Below are 25,442 nucleotides of genomic sequence, written 5' to 3' on the forward strand. Positions count from 1 at the left end.
TGCCCACATCCAAGTGGGTGGGCATCATCCAATCTTTTGAGGGTCCGACTAGAAGAAGAAGAAGAAGGTGCAGGAAGAGAAAAATCACTCTCTCTGCTGGAACTGGGACAGCCATCTTCTCCTGCTCTTGGATATCGGTGGTCCAAGTTCTTGGGCCTTTGGACTCGGACCAGGACTTACACCACTGGCTCCCCTTGTTCTCAGGCCTTTGGGTTTGGACTGGACCACACCACCCACTTTCCTGGGCCCCCAACTTGCAGAGAGCAGATCTTAGGACTTCTCAGCCTACGTATGCACATGAACCAATCCCTCATAATAAATCTCCTTCCTTACATCTATCTGTTGTCTATCTATCCATCCATGTATCTATCTACCTCCTATTGGTCTACTTCTCTGCAGAACTATGACGAAACACCAGGGAAAACATCCCCTCTAGTACCACAGAAGGAAGGATTCCAGGTAACCGACTGGCATCAGAGTGATAAGGAGTCGTAGTGGGTTGCACCTGAGAGTAGATGACAAGTCAGAGCCATTGGAAAGACATTCTGGAATCTGCTCCTCGGGAAAATCCTAAAGGCGTGTGTAAGATGCTAAGAGGAGGCCCTCACAGGGGCCTCTGCACTTTCAACATCCTGGAAGGTGATCAAATCCATCAACGTGCAAGCACAAGTCAGATCACCAGCATGCCCCCCAAAAACCCAGGCCTCTGAGACAAAGGATGAAGATGGACAGGACTATTTCCCCTCAGCATGCATTCCCTCCAAGATGGAAAAGGCCGAAAATATAATTAACCTCAAAAAGACCCTAGACAAATTCAAGAAAGGCACATCCACCCACCACTGTTCTGGAGGGACTGGCTAAGACGGATTCTTCATTAAATCCCAGTGCTCAGAAGAGGGCTTCACATATAGGAGACACTCAATAAATTTTGTTGCCTACAGATGGCCAACAGGCACATGAAAAGATGCTCGACATCGCTAATTATTAGAGAAATGCAAATCAAAACTACAATGAGGTACCACTTCACACTGGTGAGAATGGCCATCATTAAAAAGTCTACAAATAGGGCCTCCCGGGTGGCGCAGTGGTTGAGAATCTGCCTGCTAATGCAGGGGACACGGGTTCGAGCCCTGGTCTGGGAGGATCCCACATGCCGTGGAGCAACTAGGCCTATGAGCCACAACTACTGAGCCTGCGCATCTGGAGCCTGTGCTCCGCAACTAGAGAGGTCACGATAGTGAGAGGCCCGCGCACCGCGATGAAGGGTGGCCCCCGCTTGCCACAAGTAGAGAAAGCCCTCGTACAGAAACGAAGACCCAACACAGCAAAAATAAATAAATTAATTAATAATTTTTTAAAAAAGTCTACAAATAACAAATGCTGGAGAGGGTGTGGAGAAAAGGTTACCCTCCTACACTGTTGGTGGGAATGTAAGTTGGTGCAGCCACTATGGAAAATACTATGGCGGTACATCAGAAAACTAAAAATAGAATTACCATATGATCCAGCAATCCCACTCCTGGGAATATACCAGGGACAAAACTATAATTCAAAAAGATCCATGCACCCCTATGTTCATAGCAGCATGGTTCACAATAGCCAAAACATGGAAACAACCGAAATGTCCATCAACAGATGAATGGATAAAGAAGATGTGGTACATATATACAATGGAATACTATTCAGCCATAAAAAAGAATGAAATAATGCCATTTGCAGCAACATGGATGCAACTAGAGATTATCACACTAAGTGAAGTAAGTCAGAAAGAGAAAGACAAATATCATATGATATCACTTATATGTAGAATCTAAAATATGACACAAATGAACTTATTTACAAAACAGAAACAGACTCACAGACATAGAGAACAGACCTGTGGTTGTCAACGTGGGGGGTGAGGGAAACGGATGGACTGGGAGTTTGTGGTTGCTAGATGTAAACTATTACATTTAGAATGAATGAACAGCAAGGTCCTAATTTACAGCACACGGAACTATATTCAATATCCTGTGATAAACCATAATGGAAAAGAATATTAAAAAAATGTCTGTATGTGTATAACTGAGTCACTTTGCTGTACAGCAGAGATTGGCACAGCTTTGGAAATCAACTCTACTTCAATTAAAAAAACCACCATATGTTATCTACCTATAAATAAAATGTTTGCAAAAAAAGGTAAAACAAATGTTGTTACCATGAAATAAGCAGTCAGCTGCCCAGAGCTACCCCAAGGATGCTTGTAATTGGGAGGAGTGACAAGCAGGTACACAAATGTCCTGGCCAAGGGCTTAGACTCTGGAGGTGGCCTTAGTTTGTATGCCAGGTCTGCCCCTTACCTGTGCAACTTCAAGCCAAGTGTTGAACTCTCTTATGACTTGCTGATCACCCATAAATTGGCAATGACAATGCTAACCACTGTGGGAACGAAAGCAGGTAGCTCTGAAAAGGACTCAGCTGAGTGCCTGACACACAGATGGACTAAAAAAGAAAAAGAAAAAAGTAAAATAGTAGGAACGATCTAAATGTACATCAATGAGAGATTTTATTAAACATATCATGGAACATTCACACAATGGAACATTATGTGACCAATATCAAGAATAAAATATACGGCTATGGAAAGAGGTCCACAGTATATTGTAAGAAACACCACAAAGTAGACGTACTGACTAGTTTGGGTTATAAAAGTGTACTTGTATGAATAAAAACCCAACTGTTAATAATTTTTTCTGGAAGGTGAAGGAAGATGTTGGGAGATGGAATTTACAAGGAGCTTTTCCTTTCTACTTAATCATTTCCTATTCCTGATTTCTTTGGACAACAATCATGTATCACAATTATAACCAGAAAAATAAAGGTTTCTGTTCCAAAGAATAAAATTGAAATTTATGGCTAATTTTTGTTAACTAGTAGTTCTGATTAACTTTATAATAATTTTCTCAGATTTGAAAATATCTGGTTGAAATTTTTATTGAGACTGCCTCATATGTACAGATGAATTTGGGGAGAAAGTCTTCCCATCCAGGACCATTTTTTTAATTGTTGTTTTGTTTTTATATTTGTTCAGCTTTTCTTTTCAGACCTTCAATCCACTTTTATATTCTTCTTCATATACGCTTTAAATATCTCTAGTAACATTTATTTGTCAGCACTTTTGTTTTTATTTTGAATGGACCATTTGTAAAGTATTTTTTCTAATTGATTATTACTTATATGTAAGTTATGGCTTTCGCATATTTATTTCATAACCAGCAACCTTACAGATCTCTCTTACCTAGAAACTATTCAATAGTTTCTCTTGCATTTCCAATCATGGGATCTCTGAATATTAATAAGCTCGCTTCATTTTAAAAGATTTATACCACTTATTTCATTTTATTTTCTAAGTCTACTGACTAAAGTTTCCAGAATTTTAGTAAATAATGGCTACAATAGAGGAGTTCCATGTCTTTTTCTAGATATTAATGGAAATTCTCTAGTTAAGTAGAATATTGATGGCTATATTGAGATAAAATTATTTTTTATTATATTAAGGAAATATTCTACTAGTTTTCATTTGGGAAGTATTTTCTCTAAGAACGGTGTTGCTTATTAAATGCTTTTTCAGCTCCTTGGCCATGTTGTGTATCGTTCTTTTGAGTTCTCAGTGTGAAGAAACATATTACTGGCATTATTAAGACCGAGCCCCCAATATTTTGATCCAATTGGATCTTAGTGTGCAATTCTTTTCATAGAGAACTGAATTTAGTTTGCTAACATCTAGTTTAGGGTCTCTGTATCTACGCTCACAAAAAGAAATGGCCTATCACCCCACTTTGGGCTGTCTTTGGTTATTATAAAAGGAATTGGGGGAATTCCCTGGAGGTCCAGCGGTTAGGACTCTGCGTTTTCACTGCCGAGGGCCCGGGTCTGAAATAGTTAAAATATATCCAGTAAAAGTTTGAAATAGTTTTCCATAAAATCTTTTGGTCCTGGCATCACTTTTGAAACTTTCCATTGTTTCCTTAGTTATTGGTCTATTCAATTTTTCAAAAATCTTTTCCTCTGTCAATTTTGATCACTTACCTTGTTCATAAAATGACCCTTTCATCAAGATTTTCAAATTTATTAGTATAGAGCTGTCCATTACATATTCACAATTTAAATTTTTTTCTCTGAAACTATTCTATACATTCGCTTTGTCTCTCATGGCCAGTGTTGTACATTTCAGTTGGTCCTCCGGTCCTCCTTCCTCTCTGCTTTGATTTACCTGATTGAAGAGAGCTATTCTATTGGTCCTCTCAAAGGACTCATTCTTAGAATTAGTAAAAACATCTACTCTTTTCAGTTTGCTTTCCAACGTATTCATTTCGGCTTAAGTTTTATTCCTTTTTCCTTCCTGTTTTTCTGATATTTGTTTTATTCTTTTCTCCATCTTCTAGAGTTTAATATTTAGTTCCCCCAAATCCATTCTTTCTATTTTAGAAATAACAGCATATCATGCAGTGATTACCTGGTCTGGCATGGATCCCAACTAGGTCTTAGTTTAAATCCCAGTCCAATAGGTGTCCGAACTTGAAAATCTACTTAACTTTTCTGTGACTCAAGTTTTGTTATCTGCAAAATGGGGATGATTGTAGGAGCCGCCTCACAGCAACTTTGTGATAGATAATAAATTGAAATACTGCATGTAAATCCCTCAGCACAGTTTGTTGGCTAGTTATTATAGCCACCATTGTCATAATCACCATTATTATAAAAAGCTAGAAATTTTCTTCTGAATACCCCTTTGGCCACAACCCATGAATTTGGAAACACGATGCTCTAATTGTTGTTATTTTAGAAATGGCCTGTAATTGCAGCTTTGATTTCCAATTGAAACTCAGTTTTTTAGAAGACTGCTATTGCTATTGTTAATTTCTTGTGGTTAAATTTCCAAGATTTAGCCTTGTTGTTCTTGTAATTTTTTTACTAGAAAATTCCAATTTAATTGCATCATGGCCACAGGATGTGCCCTGGACACTTTTTATTTGTTGGAATTTATTGAGGTTTATTTTGTAAGCCAGTATGTGATGTAACTAAATGTTTTAAATGTTCAGTACACATTTGAAAAGAATGATTTTCCTCTGTTTGGAGTTTCAAATATGTATATACTCAAATGTGATATTAAAATATGTGTATATATTCAATCTTATAAGTCATCAACTATTTATATTTTTGTCTAATTAATCTGAAAAAGCTTAGAGTCATGTGCATTGAAATCTGGTGCCATATTTGTAATATATTTCAAAAAATTTTTATTTTACATATTTCAATGCCTTTCTTAGGTGCATAAAGTTCTCTGATTTTCATACCTCCATTGTGTGTTTTTATCATTTTGTAAAAAGTACTTCTTGATCTATTTAACAGTTGCCTCAGTTTTTATTTTGTCTGACAGAATTAACATTGCTACCCCACTTTCTTTTAATCTGCATTTGCATGGTTCTTGCCCATCACTATTTTTAACTTCACGTGATTTAGTTTTAAACGTGTCCCTTACAAGTGGGATATAATAGGAGTGGGAGGGAGAGTTTGTTTCTTTGGGTGTTTTAATTTCCCTTTTTTAAGCTGTATCTGGGAGACTTCTTATTTTAATATATGACCTTATATCTTATACTATATTTTGTATATCTTATACACATTTAATATACAACCTTATATCATATCTTAATTGAGGCGTCTTCCTTCTGCTATGCTTTGTTTTGCTCTCTTTATGTAGCTTCTTTCTTTTTTTTTTTTTTGCGGTACGCGAGCCTCTCACTGTTGTGGCCTCTCCCGTTGCGGAGCACAGGCTCTGGACGCGCAGGCTCAGCGGCCATGGCTCACGGGCCCAGCTGCTCCGCGGCATGTGGGATCTTCCCGGACCGGGGCACGAACCGGCGTCCCCTGCATCGGCAGGGGGACTCTCAACCACTGCGCCACCAGGGAAGCCCTATGTAGCTTCTTACTGCCTCCTTTTCTTGATTTCCAGGCAAGCCATTCACTCCTTCTTCTCCTTAATGAATTAGAGGTTTCACGTTCTATTTTTATATTATGGATGGCTCCATAAAGAATTTTTGAAAGTGATGTTTGAGCTTAGCTGTTTCCTCTTCATCCATTCCAAGAAAGACACTGTACCTGATGCCTCTCCCTACAGGTGCTGGGAATCCTCTCACTTCCTCCTTATTCCAACCTCTCAGTTCAGAGCAAGTTGTTTGGAGGACATTATATATTATCTCTTTCAAAATTATTTTTATCATTTACTTCAAAATCCTGTTGAGAACCGTCGATGATTGAGATTTAACTTAGAGTTAGCCTCCTTTTGTGGCCCAAATATCTGCTCTTCCATCAGCAGGGTCTGCCCCGACCACCCTCTTCAGCTCTCGCTCTGCTCCTTTCCTGAACCCCGTCCACTGCACAACTAAGCTCTTAGCCTCCTGAGCAGCCCTGGCTTTCTCTAACCTGCTGGCCGAGGCACAGGCACTTCCCAATGCCTCACCTGCTCTCTATAACCCTAGGTGACGCTAAATTTTCATCACTCTTCAGATCCCATTTTTAGATAACACTTCTTTGAATTAAAACCACACCCTTATCCAGACCTAGGGCTGTCCCAGGTGCCCTTCTGTGGGCAAAGTGGCAATATCATACATTGGTAATAAATATGTATACATCACTTAATTACAATCTAGAAAAGAGAAAAGATCAAGACAAAAAAAGAAAATTTAAAACAGACAAACTGAAAATATGACCTACTTGCTAAAAGACCTGCCTTGAGAAAGATGCTCAAGACATACTCCTGGATAAACAACAAAAATCCCTTCCTGGGGAAGGAACTGCAGGGGCATTAAACTGATATCCAATGATCTCTAAGGCGAACTGAGAGGAGATTCAAAGAAAAACAAAATAACAGCTACAAATCATCATAGAGTCTTTGGCCTAAAAGAACTGTTGGACTTTGTGGTCCAACGGCTGCCATTGTGTGTGTGCACACACACGTGTGTATGTGTGTGTGTGTGTGTACGATTGTTTGGGATTTCGGTTTTGGTAAGAGGTATGTATCATCTCTTTCAATATTATTTTCTATTTCTCTCAACACACAACACGCACGCACACACACACTTATAATGTTTGCTTTTTTTTTTTTTTAATGTTCTTTTTTTTTTTTTTTTTTGTGGGATGCGGGCCTCTCACTGTTGTGGCCTCTCCCATTGCGGAGCACAGGCTCCGGACGCACAGGCTCAGCGGCCATGGCTCACTGGCCCAGCCGCTCTGCGGCATGTGGGATCTTCCCGGACCGGGGTACGAACCCGTGTCCCCTGCATCGGCAGGCGGACTCTCAACCACTGTGCCACCAGGGAAGCCCTACTGTTTGCTTTTGACAAAGAGCTCAGTGCAGGGGAAGTGCGTGCCCAGACATTGCTTAGTCAAGGCCATGGGTCTCCTCCCTCCATCAGCAGCTGCCCCAGGTGCTCGGACCACTGCAGTGTGGCTGGAATTGACTCTGAACACCCTTGGAGGATGAGAAGACGGAAGGCACATGAGCCCAGAGTGCCTCCCACTTTTTCCAATTCTTTCCCTTGCTTAAACCCCTCTAATCGATTTAAGGACAGGTGAGGATAGGAAAAGCGAAAGATCACCTCATAGCTGACTTAGGTCTGGAATCCCTGCCTTGGATGACGGGGATAAGACCATCTTGTTGAAAGAGAAGATCCAGAATACTTGGGGCTGAAAATGCTCTCCTAACATATCTCTGCCTTTCCAAATCCCACCCAATGTTCTTTCTACAGTACTGTTCTTGAAACTTTGTAAATATTCACTTACAGTAAGAATTTACATTTTACATCATAGTATGTACCACATAAACGCGTGTCTATGTATATAAATAGTTATAAATATATAAATAAATACAAAGAGTCAAAACAAAAGGTTTATGAAACAACACACTTACTATGGTATAATAAGGTGAAAACATGACAAAGATGATATAAAAATGATTTTTCTTAAATTGGTGCAGCCATTATGGAGAACAGTATGGAGGTTCCTCAAAAAACTAAAAATAGAGTTGGCATATGACCCAGCAATCCCACTCCTGGACATATACCCAGACAAAAGTATAATTCGAAAAGATACATGCACCCCAATGTTCATAGCAGCACTATTTACTATAGCCAGGTCATGGAAACAACCTAAATGTCCATCGACAGAAGAATGGAGAAGAGGTGTGTACATATATGCAATGGTATATTACTCAGCCATAAAAAGGAATGAAATAGTGCCATTTGCAGTAACATGGATGGACCTAGAGATTATCATACTAAGCAAAGTAGGTCAGAAGGAAAAAGAAAAATATGATACCACTTATGTGTGGAATCCAAAATACAACACAAACGAACATATCTACGAAACAGAAACAGACTCACAGACATAGAGAACAGGCTTGGGGTTGCCAAGGAGGAGGGGGTGGGGGAGGGATGGAGTGGGAGCTTGGGATTAGCAGATGTAAACTATTATATATAGGATGGGTAAACAACAAGGTCCTACTATATAGCACAGGGAACTATATCCTGTGATAAACCATAATGGAAAAGAATATGAAAAAGAATAATAACTGAGTCACACGGCTGTATACCAGAAATTAACACATTATAAATCAACTAATCTTCAATAAACATTATTTTAAAATGATTTTGCCAAGAACCTGATGCATTTTGATAAACTCTATTCTTTTTCTGTTAAAAAAAAAAAAAAAAAGCTGGTCTCAACCCACTAAATTGATTTTCAGTCCACTCATGGGTCATGTTTGAAAACCACTTAAAGTTTTCTCTGATTTCCTACCGTACTTTCATTGGAGGGTATTTGCTTTGGTTCCTCATTTAGGTCCCTTCTGAGCCTCTGAATCTTTTCACGTGTACGTTGATTTGGGTGCCTTTGCTCGTCCTTACTCAGAGACCTGTGCTTCTCCAGATTTGAGAGGTGGGATCGACCGTGAAATTTTCTGCTCAAATCTTTCATATGCAGATAGAAGACTGAGGAAGGGCTCAGGTTGACTGGAGCTTTCCCTTGCCAGATGAGAGCTGCTGTGAGCAGCAGGGAGGAAGCCCTAGTGCCAGCCATCCCAGGAGTGAGGAGAGCTTCTGATCATTTGGAGAACACGTTTGTGGGAGGTGGGGGGCGGGGGGAGCACCTCCCGTCGACCAGGTAGGGCAGCCCTGTCCTAGCTGCTGTAGCTGTCTACCTGAGAAACATTTCTGGCCCAGATGTGCATGCCAAGTCTGAGCCAGAAGCAAGACCAGTGGAGATCCCCACTCTGGGTGGTCCTCAGCATCTGGGGCACTGCACAGAGGCACTGCCAGACTCATGAGCTGCTCCCGCGAAAGGCACACACTCTCTTGCAGCATCTCCAAGCGTGCAAGCATAACAGCTCTCAATGGGCTCTGCCCTTCCACCCAGGCACCCTGCTCCTCCACAAGCCTTCCTCAGCACCCTGCTCTGCATTCTTTCATGCAGACCCCCTTAATCCTTCTGCCATAACTTGCCTAGCTGACAGGACCGACATAGATTTGTCCTTATATAAATTGGGATCCAAGAGAAGAACTTGAAGGAAATTCCTAATTTCAGGCTGCCTTCCTAGACAAAGCCCTCCTAGCCAAAGTCCAAGCTCTTAGTTTGTTTATTTTGCCTTGGGGGGTATTTTTCTCCTTGCATATAACAGTATGTTGCTATTCACACTGATTTGTGTCTTAGTATCCAAAACATCTTATATACTAAAATGGGTTGCCAGCCCAAACGGACAATGCAAATACAAGGTGCTATTGTCAGAGTTAGCGTTGTTGTTATGTTGATATTGTTCATTCATTTTTGCAACAACTATATTCTGAGATTTGTCGTGTGCCAGGCATTCGTGATGTAAAGGATGAAGACATGGTCCTTCACAGCCAGTGAGAGAAGACAGATGAATACGTGGATAATATTCCTAGTGTGGGAAGTTTCATAATAATGGTCTGAATCAAGTACCCCCATCTGAAGTGACATTATGGATGGTGTCACCAAGGAATTGGCCCCTGAGCTGAGGCTTGAAAGCTGAATGAGGGTTTTCCACGTGGGAAGGAAAGACAGAAGAGTGAGCATTTCCAGCAGACAGAACAACAAGCAAAGTCACAAAGCTCTAAAAGACCCCCCTGTATTCAGATCGGAGCAGATCTCTTGGCAACACTGGAGTCTGGGTGTGAGCAGGGCGGGGGAGAAGCGTCAAATGGCCAATTCAGGTAGCCGAGCAGTCGTGCTTAAGGAATGAAGACACTATCCTGCTAGTGAGTGGCTTTCATTTCAAAGTGCACGCTCCCCACTTCACCTCCAAACCCCCGGGGGTACGCTGGCTGGGGCCCAGAAAGGGGGGTGGGGAGTTTGGCAAGAGGACAGGTCTCAAACTCCTAGCCTGCCTTCAGTCTGAATAATTCTGCTCCAAACTGTTGACACATGAATTTTTATGAAAGATTTCAATTCTAAACAGGTTTCCATGGATAAAAAGAACTAGAAAACATCTGCTGTAGGTAATTATAATCCAACTCAGATTTTTTTTTTTTTTTTTACCCTGTGGGTATACGACCATCTTTGTGTTTTGGAAATAGAAATATTTGTTGAGGCATGTAGCAGAGCAGTTAAGATTGTAGAGTTTGGAGTCAGACAGGCTGGGGTTCAGTGCCACTTTCTAGCTGAGTGACCCTGGGCGAGTCACCTCGTCTCGCAGTTTGCGAGGATACACTACCTAACTCAGGGTTGCTGTTAAGGCTTAAATGAGATGATGCAGGAAAAGATTTTAGCACAGAGCCTGGGGCAGGAAGAGTGCACAGGAAATGATTGGGTGTTCAGTGTGATTAATAAACGTCAGTGGAGGTGAATAAATATATAGCCGGGGCTTCAAGGAGGGGGCTGTCGCACCCTGATAGCTCATGCCCTCGTCATGCGTGGAATACAGGAGGTACCCTCAACTGTGGTCATGAATGTTGACCGCCACTTAACTGCAGGACAAAAAAGAGAACAGAGGAGAGGAAAGGAATGGAGCCATCCTGTCCTTCCCAGCAGCCTGGAGAAAGGGAAAGAAGCCACAGGGCAGCATCCCGGGCTGCTTGGGGAAGTAAGGAAGGCTTGGCGCTCGGCTCCTTTGACGGGCTCTGCCAGAAACGGGAGGATTTCACTTGGCAAGAGAAGGAAGTGGATGGGACTTCCTTGGTGGTCTAGCGGTTAAGACTCCGCACTTCCACTGCAGGGGGAGTGGGTTCCATCCCTGGTCGGGGAAGATCCCGCATGCCGAGCTGCGTGGCCTAATTAATTAATTCAAATTTAAAAAAAAGAGAAGGAAGATGCTGCCCTGTGTCCTCACGGAGAAGGAATCTGCTGAGTCCTCTGACAACAGAAAGCAAGCAGCTTTATCAACCAAAGGAGCGCCAACCGTGGGACTGAAACCATGCGGAATTAGTCTAAAGCAAGTGGACCCTCATCTAAAGCAAGTGGAGTGACAGTCTTCCCAAGGCCTGTGGCAGGGCTGCCCACGCACCGTGCCCACCTGGGAGAGGGGAAGCATAGTGAGCAGTGGGGGGGCCTCCTCTGGTCTCTCTATCCTTCCTTCCGCCGCCTTCCATATCCCCAGTCCCAAGGATGAGGTCTTGGCTGTTCAGGCAGAAATCCTAGAACCAGAAGCTCCCAGGGCTACAAAGCGAGGACAAGTGACAGCCCTCTCCCCACGCCAACCTCTCAAACGGCTTCCTCCCCCACCCCTCTGCAACCAAAGGTGGCACCCGATTCCTACCCCAGTGACCATTTCCCCTCCTGCCCAACCCAGCACAGCCTCCAAACAGGTGCCCAAGTTCCAGCAACCGGGCCCCGTCCCCATGCAGGTCAGAGAAGCCAGCCTCCTGCGTCCGTTAACTGCCACCTGGTCAGAACTGCTGCCTGAGGGACCTTCTCTCACCCGGGCCCACCTACCTCTCTGCTCACAGTCCCTGGGGCTTTGCTCTCCAACTGCCCAGCCGGGACCACGGAACCATTTATCCCGGAAAAGTCAGGGCCCGGGCCTGGGTCAGAGCCGGCAAAGAATGAGAAATGGATGCGCCTTTCTCACTCAGAGGCTGGTCTCAAATCGGATCTCAGGCGCTGATGGCTGGGATGCTGTGAGTCGGACAACGCTCTCACAACCTGCTCTGGACAGGTGACTCAGGGCAAATGTGTCCAACCTGGCACCGGCTCGCTTGGAGACTCCCGACCTGAGCCATCTGACTTCTCTGCGTGAAGACGCTTGGTCCAAAAAGGCCGGGCTGCCAGCGCTGGGAAGCTCGGCTCAGAACAAATTCCACCATCTGCTGGGCTGGCAGAGAACACCCAGGAGGCCAGCGCCGCCCAGAACCCCAGAGCCCGGCGAGGTTCCTCGCTGGGGTCCCAGTTGACCCCTGCCTTCCTTGGATAACCTGGAAGTGGCTGGGAGGGCAGAAAGGTAACAAACACTGCTCAGTGCCTCCAAAGGGCCTGGCATAACGTCAGCTCACACTATCTCGCCGTCCATCTTGTAAATATTACCATACTCATTTTACAGGTGAAAAGGTCACGGCACAGAGATTCACTGAGTACCTACTGTGCGCCAGACCTGGTGACCCTGGGTCATAGCCCACTACTGGTTCAGCAAAATCCAGCGCCTTCCCAGGGGTCACCTAGCTAGCAAGGTATCCCGTCAGGAGTCTAATTGAGATCCACCCGACTCCAAAGCCCAGGCTCTTTTCATGGCATCATGCCACCTCTCTATGCTAGGCTGTCCTTAAAATAAGAAACTGGATCTCAGGAGCCAGTCTGGTCCCCACGCCAGTTGTAGGCATCAAAAGGGATGCCTCCAAGAGATCACTGGCAAAAATAAGTCATGTAACGAGTTTGAGCCCGTAGAAACTTCTGCTAGAAATGCAGATTCTCGGGCTGCATCTAGTCCTCCGGAATCAGAAACTCTGGGGGTCGGGTCTGGCGCTCTGCTTTTGCAGGCCCTCCAGAACCATCTGGTGCCCACTCAAGTTTGAGAACCGAGGACTTCACTTACGGAGAGCGTGTTGAGAACCGCGGCACAGAGGGACAAGGCACTCTGTGTGTCCTCTCAGGATTCTCATTGCATGGTGAGAGTGCTTTTCCCCCGCATGTCCCCTCGGAGAGCCTGATCTAAGGGTGACATTTAACCCGTCTGCCCCTTCATGACCATCCCACACATCTCCCCTAAGCACGGTCTCTGTGAGCTGTTTGTGCGTGCCGGGCCGGGACTTCTGTGTGGCCCTCTCTTCTAACAAAAGGAATGCTTTCCTCTGCTCACCACCAAATGTTTCAGGGCTGACTGGGGGCTTTAATGAGGGTGTAGGTGCAACTCGTGGGAAGCCCTGGGAATTCCAAGCAAGGCTTTGGAGATCCAGGCACTACTGTGGGAACAAGGCCCACGGTCACAAGGGAGGCACTTTGGGGATAAAGCTGCCTTTGTCAGTGGGTGTAGGGGGCAGTTCCACACGGCAGGGCTGAGTCTGGGGCGCAGTGGAGTAACTTCTAAAGTGCAGGAAGCCTGGGCCTCGGTCAGTGTTGCCTGCTCTGCTCACACCTGCAGTGTAGTCAAGGCTGGGGCCCGGGGATCAACTGCCCAGGCTGTTTCACTGGCAGAAAGGCTGGGGGGCGATCTGGTAGCCCAGGTGTGAGGAGGCCAGCCTTGCCCTTCCCAGACCCCACAGCCTCCCTTCTACGCCTTGTCACCTGTACCTGAATCCACTTCCTGCCTCTCCATTTTTTTTTTAACATCTTTATTGGCGTATAATTGCTTTACAATGGTGTATTAGTTTCTGCTTTATAACAAAGTGAATCAGTTATATATATACATATGTTCCCATATCTCTTCCCTCTTGCATCTCCCTCCCACCCTCCCTATCCCACCCCTCCAGGAGTTCACAAAGCACTGAGCTCATCTCCCCGTGCTATACGGCTGCTTCCCACTAGCTATCTATTTTACATTTGGTAGTGTATATATGTCCATGCCACTCTCTCACTTCGTCCCGGCTTACCCTTCCCCCTCCCCGTGTCCTCAAGTCCATTCTCTAATAGGTCTACGTCTTTATTCTCGTCTTGTCCCTACGTTCTTCCTGACCTTTTTTTTGTTTTAGATTCCATACATATGCGTTAGCATACGGTATTTGTCTTTCTCTTTCTGACTTACTTCACTCTGTATGACAGACTCTAGGTCCATCCACCTCACTACAAATAACTCAATTTTGTTTCTTTTTGTGGCTGAGTAATATTCCAGTGTCTATATGTGTCACATATACAATGGAATATTACTCTCCATTTTTTTTTTTAACATCTTTATTGGAACTCTCCATTTTTTAAAAGTCTTTATTGAATTTGTTACAATATTGCTTGTGTTTTATGTTTTGTTTTTTTGGCCCTGGGGCATGCGGGATCCCAGCTCCCTGACCGGGGATCGAACCCACACCCCCTGCATTGGAAGGCAAAGTCTTTACCACTGGACCGCCGGGGAAGGCCCTGCCTTTCCATTTTCAGATGATACACGCTTGCTCACTCTCCAAAGGTGAATTCATTCCTGCCCAGACCTTTACGGACACAGGGTGGTTTCCCTCGTGGTGGAGACTGTATCATATCAGTGCCCTCCAGGACCCCTTCCAGAAAAAGGAGTCTTCCCTCTGCACCCTGACAGTCTCCATAGGCGAGCTCATTTCGTGCCTGAAGAAAGGCGGGAAGATGCAGCTGGGAGAGCCCCACCTGGGTGAGAAATGGGGCCCGCCTGAGCTACATGCCAAGCTCGGGCAAGGTCTTCCTATGGGATCTTGGTCACGTCTCAACTTTGGTTTACTCATCTGCCAAATGGAATTAAAAACTCCCACCGTGGGACTTTCCTGGTGGCACAGTGGTTAAGGATCCTCCTGCCAATGCAGGGGACATGGGTTCGATCCCTGGTCTGGGAAGATCCTACATGCCACGGAGCAACTAAGCCCGTGCGCCACAACTACTGAGCCTGCACTCTAGAGCCCGCATGCCACAGCTACTGAAGCCGAGCACCTACGGCCCACGCTCCGCAACAAGAGAAAACACCGCAATGAGAAGCCCGTGCACCGCAACGAAGAGTAGCCACCACTCACCACAACTAGAGAAAGCCCGCGCGCAGCAACGAAGACCCAACACGGCCAAAACATAAAAAGTAAAAAATAACAAAAAACTCCCACTGCAGGGTGTTAGAGGGAAGGAGACAACAGGAGAGGGAGCCCCTGTGAACAGCTCTACAAACTTTTGCTGTTAGAAGTAACCGCATGCTTTTGTTTTGGTTTTGGAATACAAGACACCAAGGAGATTGAGGGTTTGGGCAAATGTCTCCCTTACCTTGACACCTTCATGCATCTGTCACAGCTCAATGTGTGCTTTAAATGAATTAAAACATCACTCTCTGATAATTATTCTTGTATCTACTTCTTTAGGGAAATGGTTCAAGTTTCTATCAAAATAATTTCGATTATCCATGGATTTCTTCATTAATGTTGTTTTCAACACAGATATTGTAAAAATGTAATGACATAGCAAGTATATTGCAAAAACGTAATAAAGTATCTAAAAATGTTTCATAAATTATCAAACAGTAAAAACATAAAAAAGAGGGCTTCCCTAGTGGCGCAGTGGTTGAGAGTCCGCCTGCCGATGCAGGGGACACGGGTTCGTGCCCCAGTCCGGGAAGATCCCACTTTCCGCGGAGCGGCTGGGCCCGTGAGCCATGGCCGCTGAGCCTGCGCGTCCGGAGCCTGTGCTCCGCAACGGGGGAGGCCGCAACAGTGAGAGGCCCGCGTACCGCAAAAAACAAAAAAAAAAAAAAAAAGGATTTTTTTTTTTAGAGCAGTGTTAAGTTTACAGAAAAATTGCACAGAAAGTACAGAGTGTTCCCGTATGCTCCACTCACGGTCTCTACTATTATTAACATCCTGCATTCTTACTATTGGTAAATCAATACTGAGACATTGTGATTAACTAAATTCCACAGGTTACATCAGGGTTCGCTCTCTGGGTTGCATATTCTGTGGGCTTTGACAAATGCATAACATCATGTATTTACCATTATGGTGTCACGCAGAGCAGTGTGCCACTGCCCTGAAAAGCCCTGGGGCCCACACATTACTCCTCCCCAAGGCGTTGCATTGCTTTTTCAAAATAAAGTCCAAATTCTTTACCACGACCGGAAAGACTTACATGGTCTTGCCCCTCTTAGTCTCCCCTTTCCTGAAGAAGCCAAGCCCATGTCACTCTAAAGCTTTTTTCCAAGCTGTTTCCTCTTCCAGGAATTTCCTACTTCCAGATCTTCCTAAGGCTGTCTCCTTCCTGCCTTGATATCCTAAATGTGACCTTTCCTCTCCACCCCGTCTACACTAGGCCCCAGCTACTCCCCATCTCGTCTCCTTTTCTTCATAGAACTCGTCATCATCTGAAGGTGTCTTGTAGTCTATTCGGTCTCTAGTCTGTATCTCTGTGCCCCATGGACAGTCAAGCACCCCAAACAGGAATTCACCAGCTTTGTTCACTGCAGGGTCTCCAGCCCTAGGACATGCCTGGTCTAGAAGGGCTCGGTAAACACTTACTGAATGAATCAACCCCAAACCGAATGAATAGATGAATGACTAATGCCATGTAATGAGCTTCTGCACTCGTTTGTATTTTAGCGTTTACAGAGAGCTCTGGCAGACATTTTCTTCATCTAATTTATGTGATTAGGCTCAGACTTAGACAGAACTTCAAAAACATATTCACACCCTCTCTCCTAGTCTCTCAAGGTCACTGATGGGGACAGAGTGAGAATGTTCTCTGCAAGAGAAAAGAGTTCATTTCTGAGAGCACCAATAACCCTTTGGATTGGCCGAGCAGAGTCACTTGGTTTAATTCATAGCTGTGGGATGAAGAAAAACACTTGGAGATACAGAACCTTGACTGATGAATAATAGGAACAACTGGGACTTCCCTGGCAGTTCCCTGGTGAGACTCTGAGCTTCCACCGCAGGGGGCACAGGTTCGATCTCTGGCCGGGGAACTGACATCCCTCATGCTGCGTGGTGCGGACAAAAATAGGAATGATAATAATAATAGTAACAACTGTCACTCGTGCAGCGCCTGCTGTGAGCCAGACACTTCACTAAGTACTGACAACACAGCATCTATCTCCCAACTCTAATCGTAGGGTTGGCGCCATTCGTTATCCCTATTTTCCGGACGAGGAAGGGAGAAAACGGTTTTCCCAAGGCACGGAGCCAGCCTTTGAACCCAAGGTTATCTGACAACAAAGTCCAGGCAATCCTGGCCCTTGGAATAAACGTTGAATAAATAAACTGTGCCAAGTTGAGCAATCTGGAAATCCCTACCCATCCCCGGCCGTGCAGTCACATGGGTGGGAGGTCGAGAAAGGGTTAAACACCAAACCAGGAGGGAAGGATTGGTGTCTGGGCGGTGCTTTTTCAAGGCCAAGATCAGGATGGTTTGCACAGCAAGCTTCCCCTTCACCAGGCCACAAGAAAAGGCCAGGTATTAATGAATGACACACCCAGGGGGAAGAGAGGGCGCTGGGGATGTTTCCACTCAGTAAGATTTTGGCAGGAGCCGTGTGTTCGGTCCAAGGGTGTAGAGACAGTCAAGCGCCCCGACTTTTCTGGCTCTCACAGGATGCCGGAGCTCCCCCAGCCGGGGGGCCCGGCCCCCTCCAGAGCGTGTTCACACAGGACAGGGGACTAGCCAAGGTGGAGCAAGCCTGGCCAGCCGGGGAGGCTGCCCGTCCCCCTCCTGCAGTCCTTCTGCCCACACAATTATCTGAGGAATGCCGCTTCCTGTCTTGCATCAGAAAGTAACATTTTTAAATTTGAAGAAATCCCTGCTTTCTTTTCTTCATTTGTTATTGTCGTGACATGACTGACTCAATAAGTAAAAATTTTCAGTCCCTGCCCAAGGTCGCAGACTGTCTCCCTTGGCTTGAAGTTCCTCCAGACTCTTCGTGCCTTCTCCCACCTCCGCGCCTCGGCACACAATGCGCTTTCTAACTCCCAGAGCCCCTGCTTCCCGGCCAGCTCTCCTGTGTTTTTCAAGGTTTGGCTCAGAGTCATCTCCTCCAGGAAGTCTTCCCTGACACCTCCCTCCCAACTCACTGATGGAATTAGGAGCTGCCCTTCTTTTGGGGGGGGGGCGGGGGCGGTGGAGAGGAGAATGCAATTTCTTTTTTTTTTTAATTAATTTTTATTGGAGTATAGTTGCTTTACAATGTTGTGTTAGTTTCTGCTGTACAGCAAAGTGAATCAGCTATACATATGCACATATCCCCTCTTTTTTGATTTCCTTCCCATTTAGGTCACCACGGTGCATTGAGTAGCGTTCCTAGCGCTATGCAGTAGGTCCTCATTAGTTATCTACTTTATACATGGTATCAAGAGTGTATATGTGTCGATCCCAACCTCCCAATTCCTCCCACACCCCACGTTCCTCCTTGGTATCCATATGTTTGTTCTCTACGTCTCTATTTCTGCTTTGCAAATAAGATCATCTGTACCATTTTTCTAGATTCCACATATATGCGTTAATATACAATATTTGTTTTTCTCTTTCTGACTTACTTCTCTCTGTATGACACTCTCTAGGTCCATTTACTTCTCTGCAAATGACCCAATTTCGTTCCTTTTTATGGCTGAGTAATATTCCGTTGTATATATGTACCACACATAGCCAGGACTTGGAAGCAACCTAAATGTCCATCAACAGATGAATGGAAAAAGGAGTGGCCCTTCTGTACGCTCAAAGCTCTCTCATCTGGGTCTTACCCAGTAACTGTGAGATCCTTGATGCCAGGGACTGTGTCTCCTCTCTCTCTCTCTCTCTCTCTCTCTCTCTCTCTCTCTCTTGCCCTACACAGTCCTTGGCACAAAGTGGATGTTAAATACCTGTTAGAGGAAGAGATGAGAAGAAGAAAAGAAACAGGGCAAAAAGGCAGGAGGAAGGAGGGAGAGAGGGATCTTTGTGGTCAGATGCATATAGACGTAGAGACAGACGGATATAACTGACTGCATGCCCAGGGATGCATACGCGCACCACCGCAGGGTCTGTGCAGGAAGAGCGCTGGTCCAGGAGTCCAGAGACCTGAGCTCTTACCACGAGGCTGCTGCGGACTGGCTGTGTGGCCTGGGAGAAGCCACGCCCCCTCCTGAGCTGCAGATGTCTCCTTTGTAACATGTGTGATTATAAGACTTCAATAAGAATGCTGTCGCTGCCTGACGTGCGGTGGTGTTTCCACAAGCATCAGCGCTGCCTTCCTTCAACCGCACTCCGCCCGCGATGCCCCAGACGCCACCCACAGTGGGAAGGGCAGCATGCAGGGTGCCGGAGTCAGAAGCCCCTGGGTCTGGACCCTCTCCACTGCCATCTCATTCCATCACAGCTGTTCAGACACTCGAAACGTATCTGCCCTACACTGCACGGTACCCATTTTGGTTGCTTCTGTGTCCATTTTCCCAGTGACAGATGCACGTACTGGCTCCAATTCCTGGACCCGTCTGGACTGCATCAGGAACTAGAAGGCAGCCCCAGTGAAAACAGCTTGGTCCCTATCACCCTGACCCCGTGGGGACCCCCCGCGAGGCCCTAGGACACACGAGTATATACAGAGCCTTGGCACGGTTCTCCCCGCCACCCAAGGGTCCAGTTCCCACGAAAGGGCACCTGCCCCATCTCCTCCATCCTGGCCTGTGCCTAAACCCACTGACAGACCCCGGAGCCCCAACCGGAGCCCCCGGAGCCCGTGCCCAGTCTGCACCACTAACTATATCTGCTTCCCCTCAGCCCCTCAAAACCTTCTGCTTGATGCTGTCCCCTTCTCCCAAAACCCCAGCCAAAATCTGCACTTGAACCCATTGTGAGCCCTCCCCAGCAGACTTGGGGGCCTTTACCACCAAGGGTTCTGCCCTCACGGCCAAGGCAGGACAAGGCAGGTTCTGTACTTTATTAAACCAGGCCCTTAAATCTAGTGACATGTTATATATTATTAGGAAAAACTGAAAGCAACTGAGAAGGGGAATGGAAGAGCTCTCTGGGGTGAGAATAATGTTCCCACCATGCTAAGAGTTTGTCTTACACAGGTGTATCTATGTGTCAAAATTAATCAAATGGTACACATAAGATATGTACATTTCACTGTGTGTAAATTTTACCTAAAAGGAGAATAGTAGGCAAACCCTGAACTTGATTTAATTACATCCATGTTGAACTGTTTAGAAGTGAAGTGCAGTGGTGCCTGAAACTTATTTGGAAATGTATTCAAAAAATAAGATGCGTGCATGGGTGGATGGATAGAGGGGCGGATGGTCACGTGAGAAGGCAAATGAAGTGTTACTTGTGGAAGCTAGATAGCGGGTATGTGCTTGTTAGACTACGGTTCTTTCCACCTTCCTGTATGTTTGAATGTTTTTAATAAGATTTTGGAAAAAATGCCACTGAAAGCAATCTAAAGGGTCCATAATGTGGGGGCCATAATGGTGATGGTTCTGAAAACTTTGCAGGAACTGAGAACCCTAACCCCCAGTGGAAACGTCAGCACGGGAATCAGTCTGTACGTACCTCAGGATCATTATTGTTATGTTTCAGCCACATGCTAAGAACTCAGAATGAAACAGACCTGCCCTGGGTTCAAATCTCAGTCCTGCCACTCACCATTTGGATAAGCTCCCCAGGCCTCATTTTTGCTTACCTATACGATATAGACAAGGCATTGGCCTCATAGGGTTGTGGGGGGAAGATGCAGTGAGTCAGTGCCCATCAGGGTCCTAAATCAGCGCCTGTTGCTAAAAGCGCCCAGGTGGAGGGAGGTACTAGTAGTTGCAGAGAGATTTCCAGGAGGCACCCTCAGGGGTTGGCCACCAGATGTGGGGAACAGAGAGAACCGGCTGTCACACGGAGAGAGGGCTGTTGAGACCTGGCCTCACCAGCAAAATCTCTTTTCCCCTGAGCTAACAAGTCTCCAGGATGATTTTTTAAAAGATTCTGCAAGGAAAACAGACTGGATGGAAGGATGCTTGCAGAGCTCACAGTGACAAAGTTAAGCTCGTAAGAGTTGAGACAGTTCTCTTTTCTCATCCTTATTCTTCGGCATGCTGTTCTCTTTACCTAGAGCTTGCTTCCCTACCTCTGCACCTGACCTCGCTCCTATACACCTGCACACAGCTCAAAGGGCACCTCCTCAGGGAGGCCCGCCCTGACCACTAGACTAGGCCGGTTCCCTGGTTAGAGCCTCTCGTTGCAACTAACCCTCTTTGGTCTGTCATACAGAGTGAAATCAGTCAAAAAGAGAAAAACAGATATTGTAAATCAACGCATATGTGTGTGGAATCTAGAAAAATGGTACAGATGAACTTATTTGCAAAGCAGAAATAGAGACACAGACGTAGAGAAAAAAAGTATGGACGCCAAGGGGGGAAAGTGGGGGTGGGATGGATTGGGAGATTGGGACTGATATATATACACTACTACATATAAAATAGATAACTAAGGAGAACCTGCTGTATAGCACAGGGAACTCTACTCAGTGCTCTGTGGTGACCTAAATGGGAAGGAAATCCCCAAAAGAGGGGGATATATGTACACGTATAGCTGATTCACTTTGCTGTACGGCAGAAACCAACGCAACACTGTAAAGCAGCTCTACTCCAAAAATAAATAAATAAATAAAACGAACCCTCTTGTCATGATATTGATGCTTGTATGACGGATTATCTGAAGTCTCCCATCAGATCATCAGAGCCCAGCACGATGCCTGAAGCACAGACTGCTCTAAATAAATCATCTGCTGAGAATGAATTCCAAGTGTTTGAGAGAGTGACTTCACTCTTTGTAGGTTGAAAACTAAATAGAAAATCTGTGGTGGGGTGGGAAAGGCAATAAAATAAAGCCAGCTACATCCATGCCTGTCCCAGGCAACACTATACACCTCCTTACCACTAGAGGTGGGTGGCAGGGCTTCCCTGGTGGCGCAGTGGTTGCGAGTCCGCCTGCCGATGCAGGGGACGCGGGTTCGTGCCCCGGTCCGGGAAGATCCCACGTGCCGCGGAGCGGCTGGGCCCACGAGCCATGGCCGCTGAGCCTGCGCGTCCGGAGCCTGTGCTCCGCCACGGGAGAGGCCACAGCGGTGAGGGGCCCGCGTACCGCAAAAAAAAAGGAAAGAAAAAGATGGATGGCAGCGTCCAATGTGGTTTTACTTTGTTTTGGGGAGAAGAGCAGGGGTGAGGCGGGAGAAAGCATACGGCAGAATTCTCCTCAAACCCCACCCCCTGCCCTCCAGCCCTACACAGACCCTCCCTCTGCATCTCACAGGCCCGGCCCCTCCCTGCTGACAGCTGGCCATGGGGACTCACAAGGGCCCCCAGGTATATCTTGATTCCATTTTCTGCTGGAAGGAATGGAGGCACCTGTGGAGGAGATCACGTGACCCAACTATTGCTGGGGGTACAACCAACCACCTTGTCACGTGCTCAGAATCTGCACGTGGGGAAAGGCAGCGCTAGAAGGGTTCTTAGAGACCATCTCTCCTTAACACCTTCCATCCACCTTACAGACAGCGACGTGAGTCCTGGATACGGGAAGGGGCTTATCCAAGGTCGTAATGCTGTGTAAGAATGTAACTGAACAGGTGTCCGTGCATTGAACCCCCAACCTTCCAGCTGCTGGAACTCAGAGGAAAGAAGGGACTCGATTACCGTCGAGAAGTGATGCTGTGGGTTGTTGCCCCAAGACTGAGTACTCATTCCCACAGCTGGCACACAGGTTGCCTGGAACAGCTCAGAGCGGAACCTCTTTCCAGGACTTACCCTCAGCTGAAGGCAGCGGCCTCTCCCCAGGGCGGCCCACATGCAGTGTTGGGTCATTGCAAGGGTGCAAAGCCCCATGGGATCGGCTGAGGTTTGTGTTGGAGCAACGCTCTCCAGTGAACTTCCTACACGCACCAGGGAAACCCAACCAGAGATGGTGATGCAGCCAGGGACAGGAAGCGGCAGGACCCCATGGAAATAAAAATGAAGAAAATGCTTTCAGCACACGTCAAGCGCCTACTAAATACCAGGTGAAGTCCAGTCCTCAAAGATGCCCCAGTGTAAGAAAATGCATCCTGTACTTTATCTCTGAAGCTTGGCCCACCTTCTGCAAGAGAGGGAGGCCATGGCCACTTGGGACCCTCGAGAACTCCTTCTTTCATCCCCAAGGGCTGAGCGCTCTGTGAGGGTTCCTGTGTCACGACAGGGGAACAGGGGAGCAGCTGCTTTGGGGGTTGAAACGTTCTCTGTATCGCACAGATGCTGCTCGGGCCATTTCACCAGCTTCATCTCATTTACGGCTTCTATAGTCCTGTGTGGTAGGAATTTATGACCCCTGTTTTGCAGAGGAGGAAACTGAGCCATAGCGAGGTTAAATACCTTTCCCCACACCAACTAGCCTGTTCATCTCAGAGCCAAGATTCCGTCCCCACAGCCCGGGTTCTGGGCCCCTGTGCCCCACTGCCTTTCTTCAGAATTCAGAGAATTCTTTAACAGAACCTAACCAAATGGATCCCAGGGTTCTAGCCGTCTCTATCATATCTTCCTGGAGCAGAAAGAGCCAGAATGTGCCTTTGACTCGCCTTGCTCTCCTTTTTAAAGAAAACCACGTGTTTATTCTCTTATGCCAAAGTTACGACAGAGCTGAAGCTTTGCCAAGTGTTGACTTTAAAAGCTAGGCTGAGGGGTTAAAATCCTTTTCCCTGATGCCTGTTTGTTTATGCTTCTGGAGCAAAGGAAGGAGGTTGTCATAAGAAATGATCTGATCCACGGGGCTGTACCTGCAACAAGGCAGGGAGTCTGGCCGGGGTACCTGGCGCCCCTCCCAGGGCTCAGATCCATGAGGCTCGGGGGCCCCCTGCTCCAGGGACCTGCTCCCCGGTCTCCCCCAGGTGCTGAGCAGCTCCCCCTTCTGTCCTGCATCCTGCTAGAAGCGGAGTCCAACCATGGGGACCCTGACAGCTTTGAGCATTTAGATATTGATATCCCCACCCCTGAGCGTTGCCAGGACCACTCACAGAGGAAGAACGGGCAGGTAGGAAGCAGCTGCCCTGGCCAGGGCTCACTCTCATCCCCCTTGGGGGTCCTGTGATACATCCATCTCTCACCCCTCCACCAAGCAGCCTAGTGAGCATTCAGCCAGCCTCTGTGAGGACAACGCAGACAGACTGGGAGGGACTGTGTCCCGCTGCACCGCACACGTGCACACACACAGACACACACACACACACACACACACCACACACACCACACCACACGGCATAACCAAAATTATGCTTCCCTAGGTTTCCACCCCTCGGTGTCCAAAAACAAAGTCAAACCCTCCATCCCCACCTCCCCGTGAAGCCCCTAGAAGCCGCCTCACTCACCATTCTCCCTTCCAGGGAAGAGTCTCTTCTGCAAACTCATGACGGGGGCTCCAGGGAGGAGGGAGCGCCGTGACCGGTCCCTTCTGAGTATAACTGATTCACTTTGTTATAAAGCAGAAACTAACACACCATTGTAAAGCAATTATACTCTAATAAAGATGTTAAAAAAAAAAAAAAAGAAGTGGCGGGGGATCAACGGCAGCTTCTAGGGCTGGGAGTATTTGAATGGGAGTTAAAATTACAAAGTAACTCCTCGTTAGAACTGTTTTTCCTCGGCAGGGAGGGAGGAAAAAAAATCCCTTTCCCTCTGCCAGCAAATCTTTAACATCTCAAAACGGTCGCTTCCAACTCCTGCCCTCCTTGCGAAGCAAATGTGTAGAAGGCGATGTTACTTCACTGAATCAAGCCCTCAGATCATAAGCCTTTTCCGGTACCACAAACAGAAATGCAAAACCTCAAACTTTCCCTTGGCCTCGGCGTCTGTCGTGAGGGGCAGAACACGCTTTCTGAGACTGAACGTATGGGAAATGTGCTAAACTTGTCAGATCATCCCAAGCCCTCAACGCGGCTTTCCCCCTCCCCACCCTACATCTTTCTTTCTTTTTAATGGGTTCTGGTGTGTTTATGTAATTGCGAAGGACAAACACAACACCTCCAGTCCTTTGCCCAAAGTCGAAGTGATTCATTTTCTCCTTTACACACGCCGCACACAAACACAGTGCCTGTTTAATCCAAGTGAAAACGCCTTTCATAAAATCTGCAAAGGGAGAGCGAGGCATGGTGAATGCAGCCTGTGTCCTGAGAAGGGCAGTTGGGCTTGGGGGAAGGTGGAGGCTGACTCTAATCGAGGCAAACAGAAGGCGCTCTGACTCCCGCCCATGTCAGGACAAGGAGGGATGAAAGAAAAGTGGGCTCAAGCCCTGGCTAACTGGGCTATAAAACGTTTGCAGCCTGCTCTACCCAACTT

The 25,442-nt window shown here is 46.5% G+C and overlaps 1 protein-coding gene across 2 annotated transcripts in view; it reads right to left on the minus strand.

The window, feature by feature from the left end:
* IL16 (interleukin 16) overlaps window positions 1-24,559 on the minus strand; it is a 115,769-nt gene extending 91,210 nt beyond the window's left edge. For both annotated transcript variants that reach the window (XM_082852560.1, XM_082852559.1), the window contains exon 1: window positions 24,476-24,559. In XM_082852560.1, coding sequence (XP_082708686.1) covers window positions 24,476-24,515 — 40 coding nt within the window. In that variant the 5' untranslated portion in view covers window positions 24,516-24,559. The remainder of the gene's footprint in view (window positions 1-24,475) is intronic.
* Between the last annotated feature and the right edge of the window lie 883 nt (window positions 24,560-25,442).

Source organism: Leucopleurus acutus (genome assembly GCF_964270905.1).
Source record: "Leucopleurus acutus genome assembly, chromosome: 1".
Taxonomy (NCBI): Eukaryota; Metazoa; Chordata; class Mammalia; order Artiodactyla; family Delphinidae; genus Leucopleurus; species Leucopleurus acutus.